Source organism: Pleurotus ostreatus (assembly GCF_014466165.1).
Source record: "Pleurotus ostreatus strain PC9 chromosome Unknown scaffold_7, whole genome shotgun sequence".
Lineage (NCBI taxonomy): Eukaryota > Fungi > Basidiomycota > Agaricomycetes > Agaricales > Pleurotaceae > Pleurotus > Pleurotus ostreatus.
This window is the reverse complement of record NW_023503162.1, coordinates 272015-291385: the sequence shown is the minus strand read 5'-3', so window position 1 is coordinate 291385 and position 19371 is coordinate 272015. Positions and strand designations below refer to the sequence as shown.

Here is a 19371-nt window from a genome sequence, read left to right as displayed (position 1 = left end):
GACGAAATTTGTAATTCAGCTGACGCCAGCCTGACTCGACTTGAGTCTGACTCATTGATCACGATCACTATCTAAACTCTTCGAAAGTCTCTCTCCCACCCCAGAACACCTTTTTCTCGAAGGGTGGCACTTTCGACAATCATGATTAAGGAAAGTACTGGTTTGACCGAGCTCCATCACCGCAACCAAACAACATTTATACTAACAGCCTACCTGATAACAGGCAGATTCGGGGGAGATAAACGGCTCTCAGCCTCTCATGAGTAGTGATGGCGTAAAATACTTACCTGATGCTTTCTACACCTCCTTTCTATCAGACATCGCGAAGAACAGGAAGCCCAGCCCCAGTGAGTCCAATCATTGCTGCAGTGCGCAGACTGGATATCCCGTATAGTTCGTAGTTTGTTTCCTTTGGAATCGCGACCGGGGCTCATATCGTTCCTCGCGGGAAAGCCAAACGCGACAACCTTTCCATTCACGTCCTTCAGCTTTACCGCTCAGGATCCCCTTAATCCCGACAGGGACACAGCGCTTACAATCGATGGACCCGCTCTCGCTCAAGGGTTGCAATATGGCGACACCAGTGGGCTGCATGGATTGCTTGAATGGATTTATGGGCTCCAAGAGGCGCAGCACGGTAGAAAGCGAGGCGAGGGATGGAGGGTCAGCGTTGGCGCCGGATCGCAAGATCTTATCTTCAAGGTCGAGACCAAAGCGGCCATATTCGGCTTGTCCAAATGTCTAACCTCTCCTGCATTTGATAGGCGGTAGCAGCTTTGGTCAACCCGGGGGATCCTGTCCTGGTCGAATCGCCCGTTTATGCGTAAGTTCTCTCAGATATACATTGGTTTCTCACAGGCTTTATACCTGTCAACCTAGTGGCGTGATACCCATGTTCCAAAGTCTGAATTGCGAGCAGATAGGTTCGTCCTTTTTATTATATCAACTGCCATCGGCTCTCATATGTTTTTATTTCATTATAGAGGTAGAAACAGATGCACACGGAATTTGCGCAAGTTCCCTCCGGTCGATCCTGGAGAACTGGCCATCTGGGAAACTCAAGCCCAAAGTTCTGTACAGCGTCCCTGTATGTCCGGCTTCTTCATTCATGCCCGCAGTAGCGTCCACACGATTGATCGCATGTCTTCACACAGTATGGGTGCAACCCTACGGGTATGACAGCTACACTTGAGCGTCGTAAAGAGGTCCTGGCCCTGTCGAGGGAGCACAATTTCCTTATTCTGGAGGGTAAGACCTTCTTTCGCATTCCCATTCACACCCCAATTCCACAAGTACCTGACGTGAAACACTTGTCCCTCCAGATGACCCCTACTTCTACTTGTATTATGGAGACGCGCCGCGCCCCCCGTCGTACTTCGCTTTGGAGTTAGAAGAGCCCGAAGCGGGACGTGTCTTACGTTTCGACAGTCTGTCCAAAATCCTTTCTGCTGGCATCCGAATCGGCTTCGCTTCTGGTCCCGCTCCCCTCCTTAATGCCATTGATCGACATGTGTGTGTTTCTACCTCTCAACCCATACGATAACCAACCCTCTTCTGGCTTGCTATCTTTGCAGACCTCGACATCCAACTTGCAGACTTCTACTCTGACCCAGGTAATAATACACACGCTCCTGGAATCATGGGGTTATGAGGGCTTTATCACCCATACGAGGAATGTGGCGGCTTTCTATCGGCACAAGCGAGACGTTTTTGAAACCGCCCTTCAGAAGCATCTCTCTGGTCTTGCCGAATGGAGCTCACCGCAAGCTGGGATGTTCTTCTGGTACAGCAATCAACCGTTCCTTGGGACGCACGTGCCTAATCCGTGCCTTCTTGATCAACAGGTTTAAGCTACTCCTCAACGAGCAGGATGGAGCTGGAGATTCCGAAAGTATAATTCGGACGAAAGCACTCGAACGGGGTGTTCTAGCTCTGCCTGGGACGGCGTTCTTGCCGAATGGTAGGAAAACAGCATACGTCAGAGCTGCCTTCAGTTTAACAGGTGAAGAGGAAGTGAACGAAGCGATCAGAAGGCTCCGCGAGGTTATTCTCGAGGATCGGGCTGCAAAGCTATCCACTGTGTAAAAATCACAGCGGTTCACCGTTTGTGACCCCATACAATCAATAGAAATTGATCATCTAGCTGCGGCACCTGCAAAACACCTGCTCTATAGAGCAGTACCGGATTTGTGAGTCGGCGGCGGACCGCCATCATCCCTCTCTGCGTTTCAAACTTCTTACCTCCCGATGCCCGACTTGACGGTTGATGAGATGGCCAGATCATCACTACATTACTTCCTCCGATAAGAGCATTGCACGGTACGGCTGACTCACAATATGAGGCTCCACGTGCTACGTCTTCCAAATCAGCCATCGTGACCGAGGTTCTAACCCGATCGGTACGACTGGGCAGGAGTCGTATAAAAGTAAGTCGTAGGTGGGCGATCTTGAATTCTAATCACACACTAGTACTTCAAAGTCGCTCCGAGTAGGCTTTCCACCGTCCTGAGAGCCGTGCCTGGCTGGAACTAATCTAGCTCTATATCCAGTGCTTGCTTCTCCTATTTCGCTTGCTATCCCGGTGGACGCCTGCTACCTTGTCCAATGTAGTCAATGCGGGAAAACCACTTGGGCGGTGAGATCTGTTTCCTTAGTGATCGACATTTGCCTCGTCTTTCCCTTTTATTGATCTGCCTACTTATTCATACAGGGCTGCGGCCAACACATCGCGTCGGTAAGTACTCGCATATTTGCACCCTCGTTTCAAGGCGTTGTTTCCCCATCAAAGGCAGCCACAGGCGCTTGGGTCACTGCTTTATGTCATTCACGACCTCGAAGCAATGATCGCGACGCGGGATGATGTATCTGAATGATTTGTTGACACGCAGGCTGATTTGATCTGCTGTAGGCGATGAAAGATGTGAAAGAGGAAGACAAATGCACCTGTCCTCGTTGAAGGAGTCAGTCGCGCAGGGTCGCTGTAAATGAATGAATATATTTATTTCCTTATTGGGATGTGTGAGAAATGACAGGGTGGTTGGGGGACCGTAGAAGCAATTTCAGAAGACGATCATCTTCAAAAGGCTCCTGCTTGAGATGCACCTTGACTGAGCTCCCTGTCGATTGTATATTATTCTCATATGTCAATTCGAACTTGATGCCGGCGCGTGCAGACCTTGCTATGGTGCCCTCCGACTCTCCCCCAGAACCCATCTTCGACCCGCCAGGCGATGTACGAACGACTCCCCACCTCCAGGTGGGCTACGCAAACGATAAATTGCCAATGCTCAACCAGTACGTGCGACGCAACAAAATCGGCGTGGGACAACATGGGAAAGTGTATTTATGCGAGGAAGTGGTGCAGCGGTCGGGGGACAGGAACAGGGGCGGGGGTGACCTAGTGGTGAGGCAGCTAGTGGTGAGTCGCCATTTCCAGTGAACTCGTTCTGCTCATCATGACTCTTTGGCGGCGAAGGCTATGAAATCGGTTAGGCGCAATAATCCACGCGAGGAGCAGTGGAAACTGTTGCGCAGGACGCCCCTGCCAACGTCACCTCACTTGTCCGTAGGCGACAAATTGAGCACCACCGAAGCCAAAATTCGCAGAGAAATAGCTATCATGAAAAAGTGCCGCCACGCCCATGTCGTGCGGCTCATAGAAGTCATAGACGACCGGCTGAGGGACAAAATATACATGGGTACGTGCTCTCCATATGACATGCGTGAAATGGCGTGCCTTGGCAGCGCTTCTCATGCCGTCAAAGCGGCCTAATCACTTACTTCTCCGTTCCTAGTAATGGAGTACCTTGGAGGGGGCGAGGTGAAATGGAAGAACACGGACAGCCAACCCATCCTCACCGTTCTCCAATCAAATCGCATAATGCGTGATGCCATCCTTGGTTTAGAATATCGTAAGGTGCACAGAACTATCATTGATTGCACGTCTATAACGTATTTGAATCTAGTCCATTTCCAAGGAATAATCCACCGTGACATCAAGCCGGCCAACTTGCTGTGGACGGCAGACCGTAGTCATGTCAAAATTGCTGATTTCGGTGTCTCCCACTTCTCTTACGCGCAGCGACTCGCAGCAGCCGGTGCTAGTGCTACTGCCGATGACCCCACTGATCCCATCCTCCTCGAGGACTCTGATCTCAGCAAACGGGCCGGTACGCCTTCCTTTCTGGCCCCAGAAGTCGTATACGAGCACACATATGGGTATGAACCTTCCGACCCTCGCCCCGAAATCACCAAGGCTATTGATATATGGGCGCTCGGTGCCACTCTCTATTGCCTTCTCTTTGGTGAAAAGCCCTTTCACCCCGATCCCATCATCAACTCCGAATTCAGCATGTACAACGCTATCTGCAATGACGACTGGACTGTCCCGGAGACGATGGGCTTCGACTGTATCCCAACGGGTGGGCGGCACCCTACAGACGAGGATTCAGAGGGGGGAATGGTGATCCACCTTCTAGACCACTTCCTGACTAAAGATCCGGCCCTTCGCATAACTTTAGCAGAGGTGAAGGTCCGTACACTTTAACTACCCAACCAGAGTGTCAAACTTACGTACCTCTCCAGCGACACCCTTGGTTCCTTCGCGAAGTACAGCGACCGGATAAATGGCTGCGAGACACGTCACCCCACAAGATCGAGGTCACCTCTGCCGACACGGAGACCGCCATGACGGGGGTTCGTTTCAGATGGAAGTGGGGCAGTAGTCTCACTCGCCACATCTCCACCCTCTTTCGTCAGGTCCGGGAGGCAAAGCCATATGCTGCCGCCTCGCACCAGGGAGAAGCAGATAACCCCAACGCGACAAGGTCAGCCCCACGGATGCGTATCAAAACGACAGACGTTGCCCGCGAGAGAACCCCCCGTGACATGCCTGGGCCTAGTAAATATACCGCGCCGACAGGTCGGGAGAAAGGAAAGAAGCGAGCAGATAGCCACGGTGACAAAAGCCAGCGCTCTAAATCTGTCGAACGTTCCTCGAGCCGGAAAACCGCACCAAAGCCCAGCCTCTTAAGCACCTCAACGGCGTCGAAAGACGGGTCTTCAGACGCGAACCTCGTGCCTCAAGTGGGTTCGTCTGTGGGTTCGTCTGCGCAGACGAGCCCCACCGAAGGCCGGCCGAAGTCACGGTTCAGCATATATTCACCTTCTACCTGGCATTGGCGGTCTACTAAAAACCTGACGACCCAGTCGCAGTCGACATCGCCCGGCGGCAGCACGCCTAGCCGCAGGCAACTTTCCCCTCATAGCACACCTCAGCCTTCATCCATGCATTCACCCGACACTTGCAGTCCTAGCTCTCACTCCCCAGTTTCGCCGGTTTCTCCTGACCTAACTATAAGCTCAGAGCTTCTCGGCCGAGGGATTCGGCGTAGTGAAGAAGCTCTCCGTGGTATGCAATTTGAGGATATCAGTAGTAGTGGTCCTCTAACTGCAGCCCGACGTGCATCGTCATGGGGAGATAACCCTACCGAATTCAACGAAGTGACCAGCTTGAATTCTGAAGATCACGACCTGGACGAATCCTGCATCCTCGTCGGCGCTGGGGGCGTGTCAAACGAGTCACCGTTCCGTCGTACTGCTTCCGTCGGTCTACAGCTTGGTTCCAGCCCACTCGCTCAAATTGCGTACAACATCAGCCACGAGGGCTACGTTTACCCCGACTATGAAGACGATCTCATCGACGATTCGTCCACTTTTGCGAGTGCGCGCAGTATAGATGAGCCTGTTCGTAGCCGTGGTATCGCCGCCATCCATGCGAATCTCGGGTCCCAGTACGACGACTTTGACGACGATGATGCAACGACTTCGGAAGACCACGAGGGCCATCTTTCGTTCGACACACGGCGGCGCGCACTCACGCCCGACCCCCCAGGGACTTCCTAAGGGAGTAGCAACAGTCTCTTTTTGTCAAGCATTTTCCAGTCCTTCGGCTCCATTCACTTCAATCCTCTGCATTGGATTCACCTTTCCTTATATATGACCGCACAGTTGCATTCCTTTGACTCACACGCTCGTGGACAATCGACAGATCATTTATTCCCATTTTACTCATGATACCACTCCTCAATTCCAGACTCAGGATTCTTCAACCTTTTCCACCTGCCCACTATGATGCACTCGCTCAATGTAGGTCATCAGTATGTATCAGATATCGGACCATCCCCCCCTCCATTAGAATTAGATGCCAGATGACTGGGTCGTGTACTTTTAGTTACCTGCAATTAGATACAGCTCGGCTCAAATCACCATTTACACCCTTCGCCCCTCGTCGCCGTTCTACTTACCGTTCCGAACTGTGAGCTATAGGGTGCTATAGGCCTTTCAACGCTTTGACCTGTTGTCTCATGGCTCTAGGGGACCTAGGGGCACGACGCTCATGTGATATGTTGAGAAAATGGCGTGCAAACATGTACAAAGTGACATTGTTTCCACCTGCGATTGTGGCCTTTGCGAAGGCTCATCCCATGTAACACAATGACCACCACCATCCACGACCGCAACAGCGAAATAATCGGCGACATCGACGATCAGCTCACCTCAATATTCCTCCAAAACGCGCAAGTGTACTACGACGATGACTCCGGCATCCCACGCGTACCAGCAGACCAGCTCCTCAACATCATTGCAGCATATTCCGAAACTTATGGCGTGAAGCTCATGTCAGACAATGAATACCAGGCCTTGTCGACGCTACTCACCAACAATCCCAATCTCGCCGTATCGCCTGAGATTCTTGCCCATTTCGTAGCGGAACGTGCACCTCAAGTGTCAGAATCACCGGAACGGCCGGGAAGCAGACCACCCTCTCGAGGACCACCACAAACGCCACTGTCAGGCAAGGGGCCTTCTGTTTTTGAAACCTCTCGTCGGCAGCGTTCGACTCCCCTTGACTCACAAGGACCCCCTTCAAGCTGGGCTAAACGACCTCCACCGTCGCGACGGAAGAGCGATGCCGGGAGTCGCAGTGACTCCGAATCATACACGTCGCCACCCAATGCCTACGGACGTTCACGAGCACCTTCGAATCCCGTTTCCCCGTCAACAATGTTCACGTCTCTCGGTTCACCGACGTTCTCGCAAACACCATCTCGGCCCCATTCGCGGCAGTCCCACTCTATGATTGGATCTCCCGAGCTTATACAAGAGTCACATATGCAATCATTGGGGCTCTTTGGGTCGGAGGTGGATCTTGATAGCGACGAGGAAGAAGTACATTTAGGTCTGATTCACGACCGCGGGGCCTCGGCGTCTACATTGTCATTGCTAGAGCAAGCCGATCACGATACGCTCCAGCGCGAAAACAACGAGCTGAAGAAGAAGCTGTTGGAAGCAGAGTCAACCTTACAGAACCGCTTGGTCGAACATGACATGGAATTAGAGGAGCTTCAGGCTAAGTTGGACGAGATGAGAAGTGAACTAAATGCTGCTAAACGTGAGGAGAAGGAATTACGTTCCAAAGAGGTGAGCTTTACATCCGTCGTTCAATTCAGCGCGCTAATCACGACTCTTTAGCGGCAAAACTCTACGCAAATTGCGATCCTTGAATCCGAAATCTCCAAAGTCAGTGATCAACTCAGGAATGCTAAGGACACGTACTCTTCCCTCCAGCGGCAATATCAAGAGCAATGCTCGGCGTCCGAGCGGTACAGAGATGACCTCCGCAAACGTGAAGAGACTATACGTAACTTGAAAGATGCTGTCGGCCTACATGAGCACGATACCTCTAAATGGGCGCGGGAGCAGCAGCACTACGAGGAACGGATATCTCAGCTAGACGCCGAGCTCACCATCGCCAATCAGTTGCAAGCCGAACTCGACGCTCAGAAGCAGGAGAACATGACGCTGAAGGAGACTATTGATCGGCTTCACTTTGAGTTGGACGAGCAACGGAATGTTACCATTCAGGGTGCGACCATTGGAGCTAGCAACAGCGCGCCTGGAACTTTGAGTAAGAGTTTGGGTGCGGAGTTGGCGAAGAATGGATGGGGTGATGAGGAGGAGGAAGAAGTACATGTCCACCACGGTGAAAGCAGCGGCGACGTTAGCTTTGACCTCGATAGCGATAGCACCGACGAAGAGGGTTTCATTGAGACAATTGTGACGAGAAGAAGGGTGCGCACTCTCGACGTTATTGACTTCGATCTATTTACACTCTTAACAGAAAGTGGCGAGCCGAGCTAACAAGCTTGATTCGCATACATTTGAGGAGGTCAAGGAATATTCTGATGCCTTCACACAATACGAATCCTCCGAATTCACTTCCTCCTGTACGACTCAGACCGACCCCGAACCTGTTATACGTAGGACATCGTTCAGCATACAGACCGAAGAGGCTCCCAGTCGCGCTTTCGCTATCCAAACAGAGCCACAGCCAGAACCCATGCCCGAGCCCCCCAAAGTCACCTTCGACATCGACATCCAGACGGATTATCTTGAAGAAGTATTAACGCCTTCTGCTATTGAGGTAGAAGAACCTGTCGCTTCTACATCGTCCTCGTCATCTTCATCGAATTCCACCGCCACACCTTCGACGCCTAAGGCCAATATGCTGGGACTGGACGGGATGATTGACGAACCACCTGCATATACACAAGTTCCTGGGCAAGAGCAGGAATGGCATGTCGGTGATGCTCTCAGGAAGTGGCATCCTGGACTGTCGAGCTCGGAGAATATCGCGCTTCCCGGACGTGTCTCTCTAGAAGCCATCGAGGAATGGAAAGCCCTCAAAGAGGAGCTGGGTATTGACTGCCTTGTCATTGATAAATTGCTGGCGTCCGCTGAGCGTGCTTCTCCCCGACCTTCGCAGACCCCGCCAGATGGCAAACCAATACGACGAGGAAAATTCTACAACATATACAACACGTATGTGTATGGTCAGTCGTCGTCCCTGAACACTTTCTTCACGATGTTCGGCGTGTCTGCCATAGCGTTCCTCGCTGGTATATACATCAACTCGCCGCCCCAATACACGACACCCGGTCAGTTTGGTGCTTATGATCGCGCGTTGTGGAAGACGTTCAACTCGATGTCACCTGCTGGAGAAGGGTTTGCACTGCCAGCTGATGGGACTTCCGCTGTGTGGAGTATCCTGGGCCGTGTTGGAGGAGGTGCCGCCCGAATTGCAAGGGGATGGCCGACGTAGCACCATTCGTCGTCCTGCTCCAGACCTAACGACTTGCTCATGATTAACGAATGACTTTCTTATGTTTATAGCCCTTTTCACCCTTATGCTCTGTATATGCTTCAACCCCCTCCACTCTCGCCGCTCCTTCTACACTATGCACTCGTTTGACTCACCATTTCTCCCCATCACTCGCCCCGTCGGTACCCTCATCACTATCGCCCTTTTATTATCTTCATTACTCATTCCCCAACTACTCAATAACTTATTATGCTCCGGCTTCTTCATCGTATACTTGGTGCATAGACGGATATTTGATTCCCTCGACCTCGACCCCTCGTTGCCACTTACTGCCACTCTCTCATTGATTTTCGTTGCTGTAAATCATTGAACCGTTGTCATTTATGCTGGTACGGTCTTCCAGAGCCATGTAATTCTATACAGTCAATATGTAATATGCATGGGTACTTGATACCTGATACCGACGCCTCTGTTGCAGAGCTCAGACAATTCGTTGGCCCTTTCTCTCCAGAAGTGCATGGTTACAAATAACGGGTAGGGATATGCAAAACTACGTCTAACCCGGCAATTGCTCGCCATCATCGGCACCGTCTATCGACACCACGAGTCAATGGCATTCAAATATCATATCCAGTCCCTTTTACACGCCCTGAGCAAGACCATACCTTCTATAGTATGTCCACGTCGTACAATAACGCCTTAGAGGTATGGGTACGCTGGGATTGAGTTAAATAATCGGCGGCGTCGGCGGCTTCAGCTTTTCAAGATCTCAAGGCTTGAGGAAATACGGGCTAAGGGACGAGTCGTTACAGATTACACCTATATGAGAGTAATAGATGGAAATCATTACAAGGGGGATAACGAAAGAATCAATCTACCCATTGAACCTTTCCGGCTGCAAGTGACCTTCTCAAATTTGGTACCGTTTGAGTGCAATGCTTCCATCTTCATCTTGATCGCTCCGATGAATCTTGACACCATCCCTCTTTTGCTTCGGGATGAACCTCCCGCCGCCCAAGCTGAAGCCCAGATACGAGACCCACGAGTTATCAGATTTTTGGTATGCTGCTTCATGGGCCAAACCTCAAGCATCCACCATAATGGGGCAAGAGAAAGTTGATCGTAAATGGACAGTAAATGGAGCGTGGCGTGGCCTTCCTCAGATTTATAGAGAGCGGAATAGTCAACGTCAGTGAAATTGGGGAGATGAGTTTCATCGGGTGGCCCATAGATCGGTTTAGGGATGTCCTGGATGCGCAAAGTACCGGTAATGGGCGACATCGGCGGACGCATAAGGATTTCTGGATGCAACGTATCAGGGTCAAGACGGAGGGCATGCCCTCGCGGTCGAACATGATCCCTGTGTGGATATCGAAGCACTCGTGAATCATTCAGCGCAAAGGGATTAGAGAGTGCTGCGGATCCGACGTCTGTAAACACTCGTGAGTCGAAGAATACAAGGACAAGGAAGTCGACTTACCGCAATGACAGCCAGCGAACTATACCTAGTACATAAAGCCATTAGTGCATACCTCTTCGATATCCGTTTGTCTCGTCTGATCCTTCGTATATTTCCTTTCGAGGGCCTTCAGGAGTTGTTGAGTTGGGATGTTTGTGCGCCTTGCGGTGGGGTCAGACGCGTTGAGCGTCTGCTCCTTGGGGTTTGGGCGGTTGTACATACCTTGCACTTGTCAGTGCTGCACCTTTGTTTGGACTCCTTGTTAGGTTCCGCGCACCCCTCGGACTCCGTCCTTTTTGTGCCAACTCATGTTCATTCGCTCCTTGTCCATATTCCTTTGACATCTGCTCCTTCAGCCCTTCGCTCCGCGCGCACCCATGCATCCGTGGCTTCTATGACCTTGATCCTTGTGGGCCTCTTGGGAATCAGCCTTAAGGGGGAGGTACTGTCATAGACCAGTCCTCACGCCCCCTTAGGGGTCCCCCCTACGCCCCTTTCGGATACTCGGACCCTCGGAGCCCCTCAGGCTCTGCCCTCGCGGCCCATGCATGGTGCGCAGCACTTGGATTCATTTGTTACATGTTTCACCTACATGTGTACTTACATACTAAGCCTTGCTACATACATGTGTTAGTTAGTATTTATAGTAGCACTAGTAGACATGTATTCTCCACTCTGAATCTTAGTTCCTTCTCCGTCACTTGTCCTTCTAAGTCTTTGCTGCGGGCTCCTCCGCGGAGCCCGCCTCTCACCTTGCTCTCTCCGAAATTGGGACACCGCAGGGCTAGGAGGGCGCAGCATCAAAGCTGAAGCCAAGTCCCGTGTGCTCCGCTCGTCCGCGCATCCACACTCCCGCTCCCACGTACAGACAAGCCAGGAGGCCCCTTGACACGGTCTCTTAACAAACTCAAGCCTCGCTCAGTTCTCTAGATCCTGCAGGGGTCTCCAAGATGTATTAGCAGTCAGTAAATAAATGGTATTGTAGACCCTAATTGTGCTGCCTAAGGTGGTTGACCGGGGAACTGGCAGGCAGTTCAATATTCTTTTGTATTCCACGGCGGAATAATCGGCATACAGGCTCAAGCTGGTTGTTCCCAAAAGTTGAGAACAAGAACTGCTCCACCGTTGCCGCCGCCGCCGCCATCTGTGACCTCCGCCGAAATCATCTCCAGCTGGACTACACCAGATTACCGCAACGATCCTGGGAAGTTGGCCGTATAACTATTAAAGCTTGAGGACCAGGATTGTTTCCGGTTTTCTAGCCGTGGCATAGATTTCGGATGTCAACATGAAGCAGTGGATCCTCAAAGTATCTCGTATACAGGCTGTGCCTTGTTATCCTTTTATCAGCTTTACTTTTCCCCTCTTTTACAGGCCATAGTATCTCCAAGAACCAGTGCGCTTCTGCATGGGAAGTCTTTGAGGGCTGCATTACTCTCGCGACAAATGTTCCATCCCACAGACTCCCGTATATCTGGCGGTCCACCACATCTTCAGATGAACCCCAGGTGGTCCCCAGGTGGACCCAGTGTTATGGTCCGGTTTGTTCTGAATGATTATCTTCTCCGATATCTTATCTAAACGCGCAAGACGTGCCTATTACTAATTCTCATTACAATACCTTAGTAAGATCCTCACGTCTAACACATGTCCGCAGTACATTACTAAACCCCTCATGGAATCGGTGCGCGTTCCATGGAAAGACGGCTGCAGTAGGCATGTAGTAGTACATGAGGGTTATGCATGTATGCTAGTATTTAAGTACCAATAACATACCCGAGAACGCTAGCTCGTTCTCTTGGGATTTCCGCTAGTAATAGTGAGACCTAAGTCAATAAGCCCTTCATCTTTCTTTTGAGTTTTAGTATTCTTGTAGGAGCCACGTTAGTCCTAGACTAGTGTCGCCCTAACAGAAGAACGAGCTACCCCTTTAAACGTCCCTCCTACACTCTCATCCATCCTATTCTGCAGCGTCTAACTGCGAAGATCGACCACCCGACATCAAGACAGGATACGTCTCATCTTTCTCGTTTTCTCTACCGCATAACTTCTTTCCAATTTCCGCCGATAAGCCCGTTAGGCTTTGATTGTTCATTTCATACCCTTATAGTTTCCCACCCAATTCGAACCGCAGATTCAATACTCCAGCAGGGTAACGTTTAGACGACCCTCCGAGTGAATCTAAGGGCGCCGACTGATCACTAATCCTCGGAGAGGGGTCAGCGCGCGAGGTGCTGAGTAAGAAAGAAGGCTCTACCTCGTTGGTTCAGCAAGACGGTGTGAAGCTTCGTATCTAGCCAAGCCAAAGAACTCCTTCCTTATTTACATTGTCCGCTCAGGTGCCAGCGTGCACTAGTTTGAAGTTCAACGTCGATTGACAGGGCACTCCACCAGCAACTCCACCATGTCCCACTCCAGCGGATCGAGCTTCGAGAACATCAGAGACCAGAACATGCCGGGCCCCTCAGACCAACCCGCACCACCTTCACAACCATCAACACAAGAAATGATGATGATGATGATGGACCGCCTGGCTCAAATGGAAGCTTGATACAAATAGCTAGCCCAGTGCGTACGAACCCGACCGCCACCAACAGCCCCAGCACCCGCTCCCGTTCCCGCTCCCGCCCCGATCCCCCAACCTGCCGAACCCGCACGACCAGTAGGCCCTAAGCTGGCCAAACCCGAGATATTCGACGGCAAACGTGCCAAATGCCGTTCGTTCCTCAGAAGTATCCGGATGTACATTGCGGTTAATCAGTGGCAGTTCACCACCGAAAACACCAAAGTCCTATACGCCCTCTTGTTCATCCAGGGACGAAAAGTCGATAACTGGAAAAACGAGATTATCAATCGAGCGCTCAACTGGCGGGACCAGGGAGGATACGACCCCGTGGTCTCTGACTTCCGAAGATTCTCTGACGAACTAGAAAGAATGTTTGGAGATCCAAACCCCAGGGAAACGGCTATCTCTACTCTATCCGCCCTCAGACAGGGCAACAAACCGGCCGAAGAGTACGTAATGAAGCTTGAAGCGCTATGGGCAGATACCGGCTACAACGACGTAGCATTGGTAGAATTATTCAAACGAGGAATGAACCCCGGGCTGTTGAACCGACTCTACAGCCTCCACCCGCTCCCCGCAGATTACCAGGCATGGAGCGAAGAGGCAATCCGGTTCGATAGGCAGTGGCGCGAAGCGCAGTCCTATGCCAAGGGGCATGGACAGGGACGACAACAGGGACAGTCCCAACAAAAGCAGCAAGGCCAAAAGCAAGGCCAATGGCAAGGGAGGGGACAAGGGCAGCAGCAACCGGCCCCACCACAGAGTCAACAATCACGTCCGGCCCCGAGGGACCCAAACGCCATGGACGTAGACAGAACGCAGAAGACCCCGGTCAGGTGCTTCAAATGTGGAGGACTGGGACATATCGCCCGAAATTGCCAAAGAAGGCTGGACATTAGGGCCATGAATTACGACGAACAATTGCAATACTGGCGAGAGTGTAAGGATGGTTGATGCTGTTTCTTAAGTTCACGCGGCACGATACGCAAGACCGACTTTATTCGGGAACGTACGTGCGAGGTGTAAGAAAAGCTACCTACCAAATATAGGTACTTCGGATATATAAATACATGTACGTAATATAGGAGCGAGTCACGTGGCTCAGGGGAGCCAATGGTTACACTCGCCCCCTCTAGATTGCTGATACGCAATCTAACAAGACATAACAAGATAAAAAGGAATGTGTGAACTGACAAAGTAACATTATCAGTTAGTATCAAAATTAAAGAAAGTGACGAGTTTAAGGTGGCGTAGAGATGCCGGAGTCATAATCAATGACGGGGGACATGGATATGTCCTCAGGGGGAATGTGATGCGGGTGATTGGACCCGGTAGTCGACGTAGTCGATTCAGCAACGGCGGATGTGCCGGTGTGGCCTCTAGTTGTAGAGGAATGCAAGTAAGCGGGAGGTACGATGATTCCTCCCAACGAGACGGTATGAGATGCGCGGTTGTCCGCTTCACTCACATCGTCATCCCACTCGAAGGGGAGGGCCGATGTTAATGAGGGTGGACCCAGTCAATCTACTATCGGGTCCAGGTATGCTGGGGAATCGGGATGGGAGGTCGTAGGATCACCACTGGCCACTGTTGTGTGGCCGAGAGTGGTGGCAACTGCATGTAGTTGCCTTAATATGGCGGCATTCGTGTTGTAGCCACCGCGGGACGCCGCGGGATATCGCGGTCGTTTTGATCGAACTTCCGTGGGCTCGGGAGGACACCCCGGCGGGAAGTAATGCTGAGGGTTCATCAGCACCAGTGGCGCATTGGGCGCACTGGGGGGGTATTGTGAAGGGGGTAGCGCCATTAGCTGCTGGCGAGCGGGATATGTATTAGGCCGATTTTCGTTCCGTGGATCGAGTAGCCATTGTCGCGCAAACATCCAGGCGTCATTCGCCATTTCAATGCTGACCCCACATGCGGCTAGATGTGCCGCCACCTCCTCTGTGGTGAGGTTGTCGAGTGGTCCAGTGTAATGTACTGGCTGGTATAATGAGGGAACGGTTAGTCCCAGACGATTTATGACGGCCTGGTACCTCCCAGGCATGGCGATCAGGGTGGTAGCACGTTCCGCATACACCGAACGATTACGTTCTAGGGTGAAATCTCCTGTAGCGGGCGATGGTCCTGTTCGTCGTATTAGACGATGCCCTCGTCGCGTCCTGAGGTCAAGGGGGTTGTCCCCCAGTCCTGCGGACATGGCCTTGACATGTCTAAAGTAGTAGTCGTACGCACACCATGCTTCTGGCGGTGCGTCCATGCTCGGGGCTTGATATCCCGTAGTGGGCCTCGATTCCGTGCGGACCGATGCTCCTGACACTGATACTGGAATGGGAGGCGAGTCGTTTGTCGCCTCGAGGTGAGGTGCAGCTGTGGTGCTGCTAGATGCTACCGTGATTCTTGGTAGCGGGCGTATGTTCCTAGCCCTTTTGACCCATTCGGGTGCTCGCCATGTTCGTAGCGCAGCTCTCATAAAGCCTCTCATGGGCTTTTTGTCGCTTGCTAGCTGATTTGCTAGGTTAACTACCGATCTGCAGCTGTTGTATGCATCCCAATTATCTTGGATTTGGGCGGCTTGTACCATCTCTGCCCATGCTGCAGAGTTTTCGGGGAGCATGGGTTGCTCGCTCCCTCGTGGAGCTGTGCCCGTGCTGATTCTCCCTACTAGACTATGGGCAGCCGCTGTCCGTGAATAGTTGGATGGTCCCGCTTGTGGTAGCGGGGGAAATTCGGTAGTAGACGTTCGTCCGCCGATTTGGCCGATTGTCGTGTTATCGGCTGCCTTTGCATAACGCGGGGGCTCTTTTGCATCCGAAGCCTCGGATTCCCCGTAGTCTGAGTTTAGGTCGTAATACTCGTTTTTGAGCCCACTGGCTACTGACAGGCTCGATCGTGGCTGAGATGCCATACCCATTGATGAATCCATCTGTGAACTGGCCGTATCTGAGGCCAGCCGTCCTGGGGACAGCGACAGTCGCGTTTTTCGGCGGTTGTGCCGATGGGTGTCGTCTTGTGATGCCTCTAGTTCTTTAATTCGGGCGCGTGCATCGTCCAGCTCACGTTCAACACAATCGGCGTAGTTGTTTAATCGGGTCAATTTCCCGTCGATTTCCTCGAGTTCGTCTCTGTCGGACTCTATCGTCCTCTTGGCTGTATCATACAGCCTGTCGTAGTCATTGAATATTTCCGGGCATATGTCCCGGGCCATCAGCCTTCGATCGGCTCGTGCGTTGTTGTTTCTAATACCTACCATGAAATGGCTGGTAAAGCCGATGCATGTGGTGCATTCTGTGTTTGCACAGTTCATGCACCCTATCCCTGTGTTTATCCAGGCCTGCTGTCGGGGTTGCCCCAGATCATATGGGGCTGCTGGAAACGTATCCAGCTCGGCTATGGTTCTTGTCACAGCCTTTCCTTTGCCCTTGTCTTTTCGACTTGGCAGTCCCTCCCCCTCTTGAGCGTCTTTTCGCTCATTTTCGTCGTCGTCATTTCGTGGCGTATTATGATCTCCGTCCATGTGGACGTCGTTGTTCGCGGGTGATTTCCTGCGCATCACTGGTGATGCAGGTCGTCCTTATCGACTGGGTGGCCTTATGATTATTCTCAACTGTATAGTTGTTGGTCATCTTGTCTCACGGTCAGTTACCTGCCTAATCGGGGCACTACCGACGCTTGCCCGATTTGGCCTTACGTGGTAGGGACTCGACCGTACCGACTCCATGGTACTCTAGATACCTATCGAGTGCCTCTAACTCGTCGCAATGGGATCGTGGTTCCCATGTGGTGTCTCCCAGATTCCACTTTACTTGGAATCGTATGCGTTGGCCATTCCATTCATGGCCTATTATTTCGTCCACTGTCCATTCAGCGTCGTCGGGAGTTCCCCAGTCGTAGGGGTCAGCTACCCGCCGGTTTGGGAATAGCGTGTCATCGTTGGCCACATGTGGTCGTAACTTAGACACATGGAACTTTGGGTGTATTCCCCGATTTGCCAATTCAGCTGGCAGTTCCAGTGTGTAATTTGATGTGTCTGACATCGCGTTTAACACTTTGTACGGTCCGACGTACTTGGGTAGTAATTTCCCTGATCTTCCTTTCGGTAATGCCAGGTTGGAGGTGTCTAAATACACCAAGTCCCCTTGCATTATTTTGGGTTCCCGCCGTCTCCGCGTGTTTGCATAGTATGTCTGAAACACTCGTCGCTCAATTACGGCGTCGTAGACTGCAGATATGTTCTGCCTCGCCTTCTCGACGAAGGCCGCTACCCCAAGGGCTCCGGTGAATTCACTACGGTGAACTTTCATTGTAGTGGGTAGGTACCCATAATTGGCTTCGAATGGTGCCAGTCCCGTAGTGCTACTTATGCTCGAGTTAAGCACAAATTCGACCATGGGTAGCTTATCCAGCCAGTCGGATTGGTCGGGTTTGACCACGGATCGCAGTATTTGCGCGATTGAGCGATTCGCTCGTTCCGTCTGGCCATCAGTCTGTGGATGGAACGATGTGGACATGCTCAATCTTGTTCCCAGCATGCGGTGGAGTTCTCGCCACCACTTCGATGTGAATTTCGAATCTCGATCGGATACTATCGTGGAAGGCAGGCCGTGTAATCGGCACACTTCCTTGATGTAAATACCCGAGAGCTGTGACGCTGTCGTCCGTGTATTGACGGGGACTAAATGGACCATCGAGGTTAATCGACATATAACCACCCATAGGTAATTTTTGCCTTCCACTTCGGGGAATGGCCCAATGAAGTCCATGCCAATGCTATCCCACGGCTGAGTGGGTATGGGTAAACTGTGTAGTTTACCTGCAGGTGGTTGGTAGTTCCCTTTTGATCGTTTGCATACGACACATGAGTCGCAGAATTTGGCTACCATGGTCGTCAATTTCGGCCACCAATACCACCGTCGCAGATAGTCTGCCGTCTTGGTTGGGCCAAAGTGGCCTAGTGTTTCGTGAGCCTGTTCTATGGCCAGGCTACGTAGTGGCGTCCCTTCGAACTCGCCAATAGGTAGACAGAGGACATATTCGTCCCCCAAGTTATGGATCCACACCATTTGATCCTTAACCTTGAACTTGGGATATTCATCCGGCTTGTCGATGATTTTCGACAGCATGGGGTCCTTCGTACTATTAATACGAATGGCGGTGATAAATCCTGAGCGCGTGGCTAGGTTGGCTCGTAGATTACTACCCTTGTCGGCCAATTCGAATATGGTGGGGTCATGTTCTTGCACACCTAGGTCCCTTACCAACGTGGTGTTGGCTCGACCTATATTGTCGGCTCGCGCCTGCCTGTCCAGTATGGCGTCTCCGACACGGATGGCCATCAGGTCATCATCGCCTTTTCGCGATTCTATCACTTGTGGCCAGGGGACCACTTCTAGGTCCGGGTCGACTCGAGTGTCAGCGTTGACGTACTCATTTACGTCGTGGACCTCGTCATCTGAGTCCTCAGCGTAGTATCGAGACAGCGCATCGGCCACTTTGTTCAACGTCCCTTTGACGTATTGGATGGAGAACTGGAACCGGGATAGGTATTCCATCCATCTGGCCTGTCTGGCCGATGGTCGCCTGATGTTTTGGAAAAACTCCAACGCACGGTGATCGGTGATGACCGTAATGGGATACCCCAGTAGTTTATCCTCCCACTTTAGGAGCGCCTCTATTATGGCTAGTGCCTCACGTTCATACACTCGATAATGGTGTTGCGCGGGCGTGAACTTGCGGGACATGAATCCCACCAGCCTGCATGTGGCCCACTCAGTACCTTGCCCGTACATCGCTCCTACTCCTGACAGGGAGGCATTGCATATTACCCAGATAGTTTCTGGTTTGGACGGATCGATAGGCCTGAGTATGGGTGCCCGGCAACAGAGTTCCTTAATGGTGGTGAAGCACTTGTCATGCAGTGGCCGCCAGTAGAACGGTTGACCATTCTTCTCCATCGATTGGAGCGGGCCTGCGTATGCGGCCAATTCGGGGATGAAGTGAGCCAGATATTGCACTAGTCCCATAAACTGAAGCACATCACTATATGTGCGTGGTGTGCGCCACTCCCTGATGCGCTGTAACTTATCGTTACACGGTTTTAAGCCGTTTCTGTCGATTATGTGCCCCAAACAGTCGACCTTGTCGGCGTACAGTTCGCACTTCTCTGGTTTGAGATAAAACTGG

At 51.8% G+C, this 19371-nt stretch overlaps 5 protein-coding genes across 5 annotated transcripts; 3 read left to right on the top strand and 2 right to left on the bottom strand.

Annotated features, from left to right (window-relative positions):
• Nucleotides 1-141: 141 nt before the first annotated feature.
• Nucleotides 142-2085, top strand: PC9H_009279 (uncharacterized protein; the record flags this gene model as incomplete). The annotated part of the gene is made up of 10 exons (XM_036778784.1): nt 142-160; nt 228-347; nt 395-702; nt 765-823; nt 880-923; nt 984-1087; nt 1155-1248; nt 1323-1510; nt 1575-1783; nt 1845-2085. 10 exons carry the CDS (start codon nt 142-144, stop codon nt 2083-2085), a joined length of 1386 nt encoding a protein of 461 aa, XP_036628173.1.
• Nucleotides 2086-3157: 1072 nt separating this feature from the next.
• On the top strand, nt 3158-5904 carry PC9H_009278 (uncharacterized protein; the record flags this gene model as incomplete). Its single annotated transcript, XM_036778783.1, has 5 exons — nt 3158-3418; nt 3476-3698; nt 3795-3911; nt 3966-4531; nt 4585-5904. 5 exons carry the CDS (start codon nt 3158-3160, stop codon nt 5902-5904), a joined length of 2487 nt encoding a protein of 828 aa, XP_036628172.1.
• A 591-nt stretch (nt 5905-6495) lies between these two features.
• PC9H_009277 (uncharacterized protein) lies at nt 6496-9163 on the top strand (the record flags this gene model as incomplete). The annotated part of the gene is made up of 3 exons (XM_036778782.1): nt 6496-7482; nt 7534-8133; nt 8183-9163. The coding sequence occupies 3 exons, from the start codon at nt 6496-6498 to the stop codon at nt 9161-9163; spliced, it is 2568 nt and encodes an 855-aa protein (XP_036628171.1).
• An 813-nt stretch (nt 9164-9976) lies between these two features.
• Nucleotides 9977-10842, bottom strand: PC9H_009276 (uncharacterized protein; the record flags this gene model as incomplete). Its single annotated transcript, XM_036778781.1, has 4 exons — nt 9977-9982; nt 10070-10593; nt 10644-10662; nt 10696-10842. The coding sequence occupies 4 exons, from the start codon at nt 10840-10842 to the stop codon at nt 9977-9979; spliced, it is 696 nt and encodes a 231-aa protein (XP_036628170.1).
• Nucleotides 10843-14428: 3586 nt separating this feature from the next.
• On the bottom strand, nt 14429-16741 carry PC9H_009275 (uncharacterized protein; the record flags this gene model as incomplete). Its single annotated transcript, XM_036778780.1, has 2 exons — nt 14429-14668; nt 14717-16741. The coding sequence occupies 2 exons, from the start codon at nt 16739-16741 to the stop codon at nt 14429-14431; spliced, it is 2265 nt and encodes a 754-aa protein (XP_036628169.1).
• Nucleotides 16742-19371: the final 2630 nt, after the last annotated feature.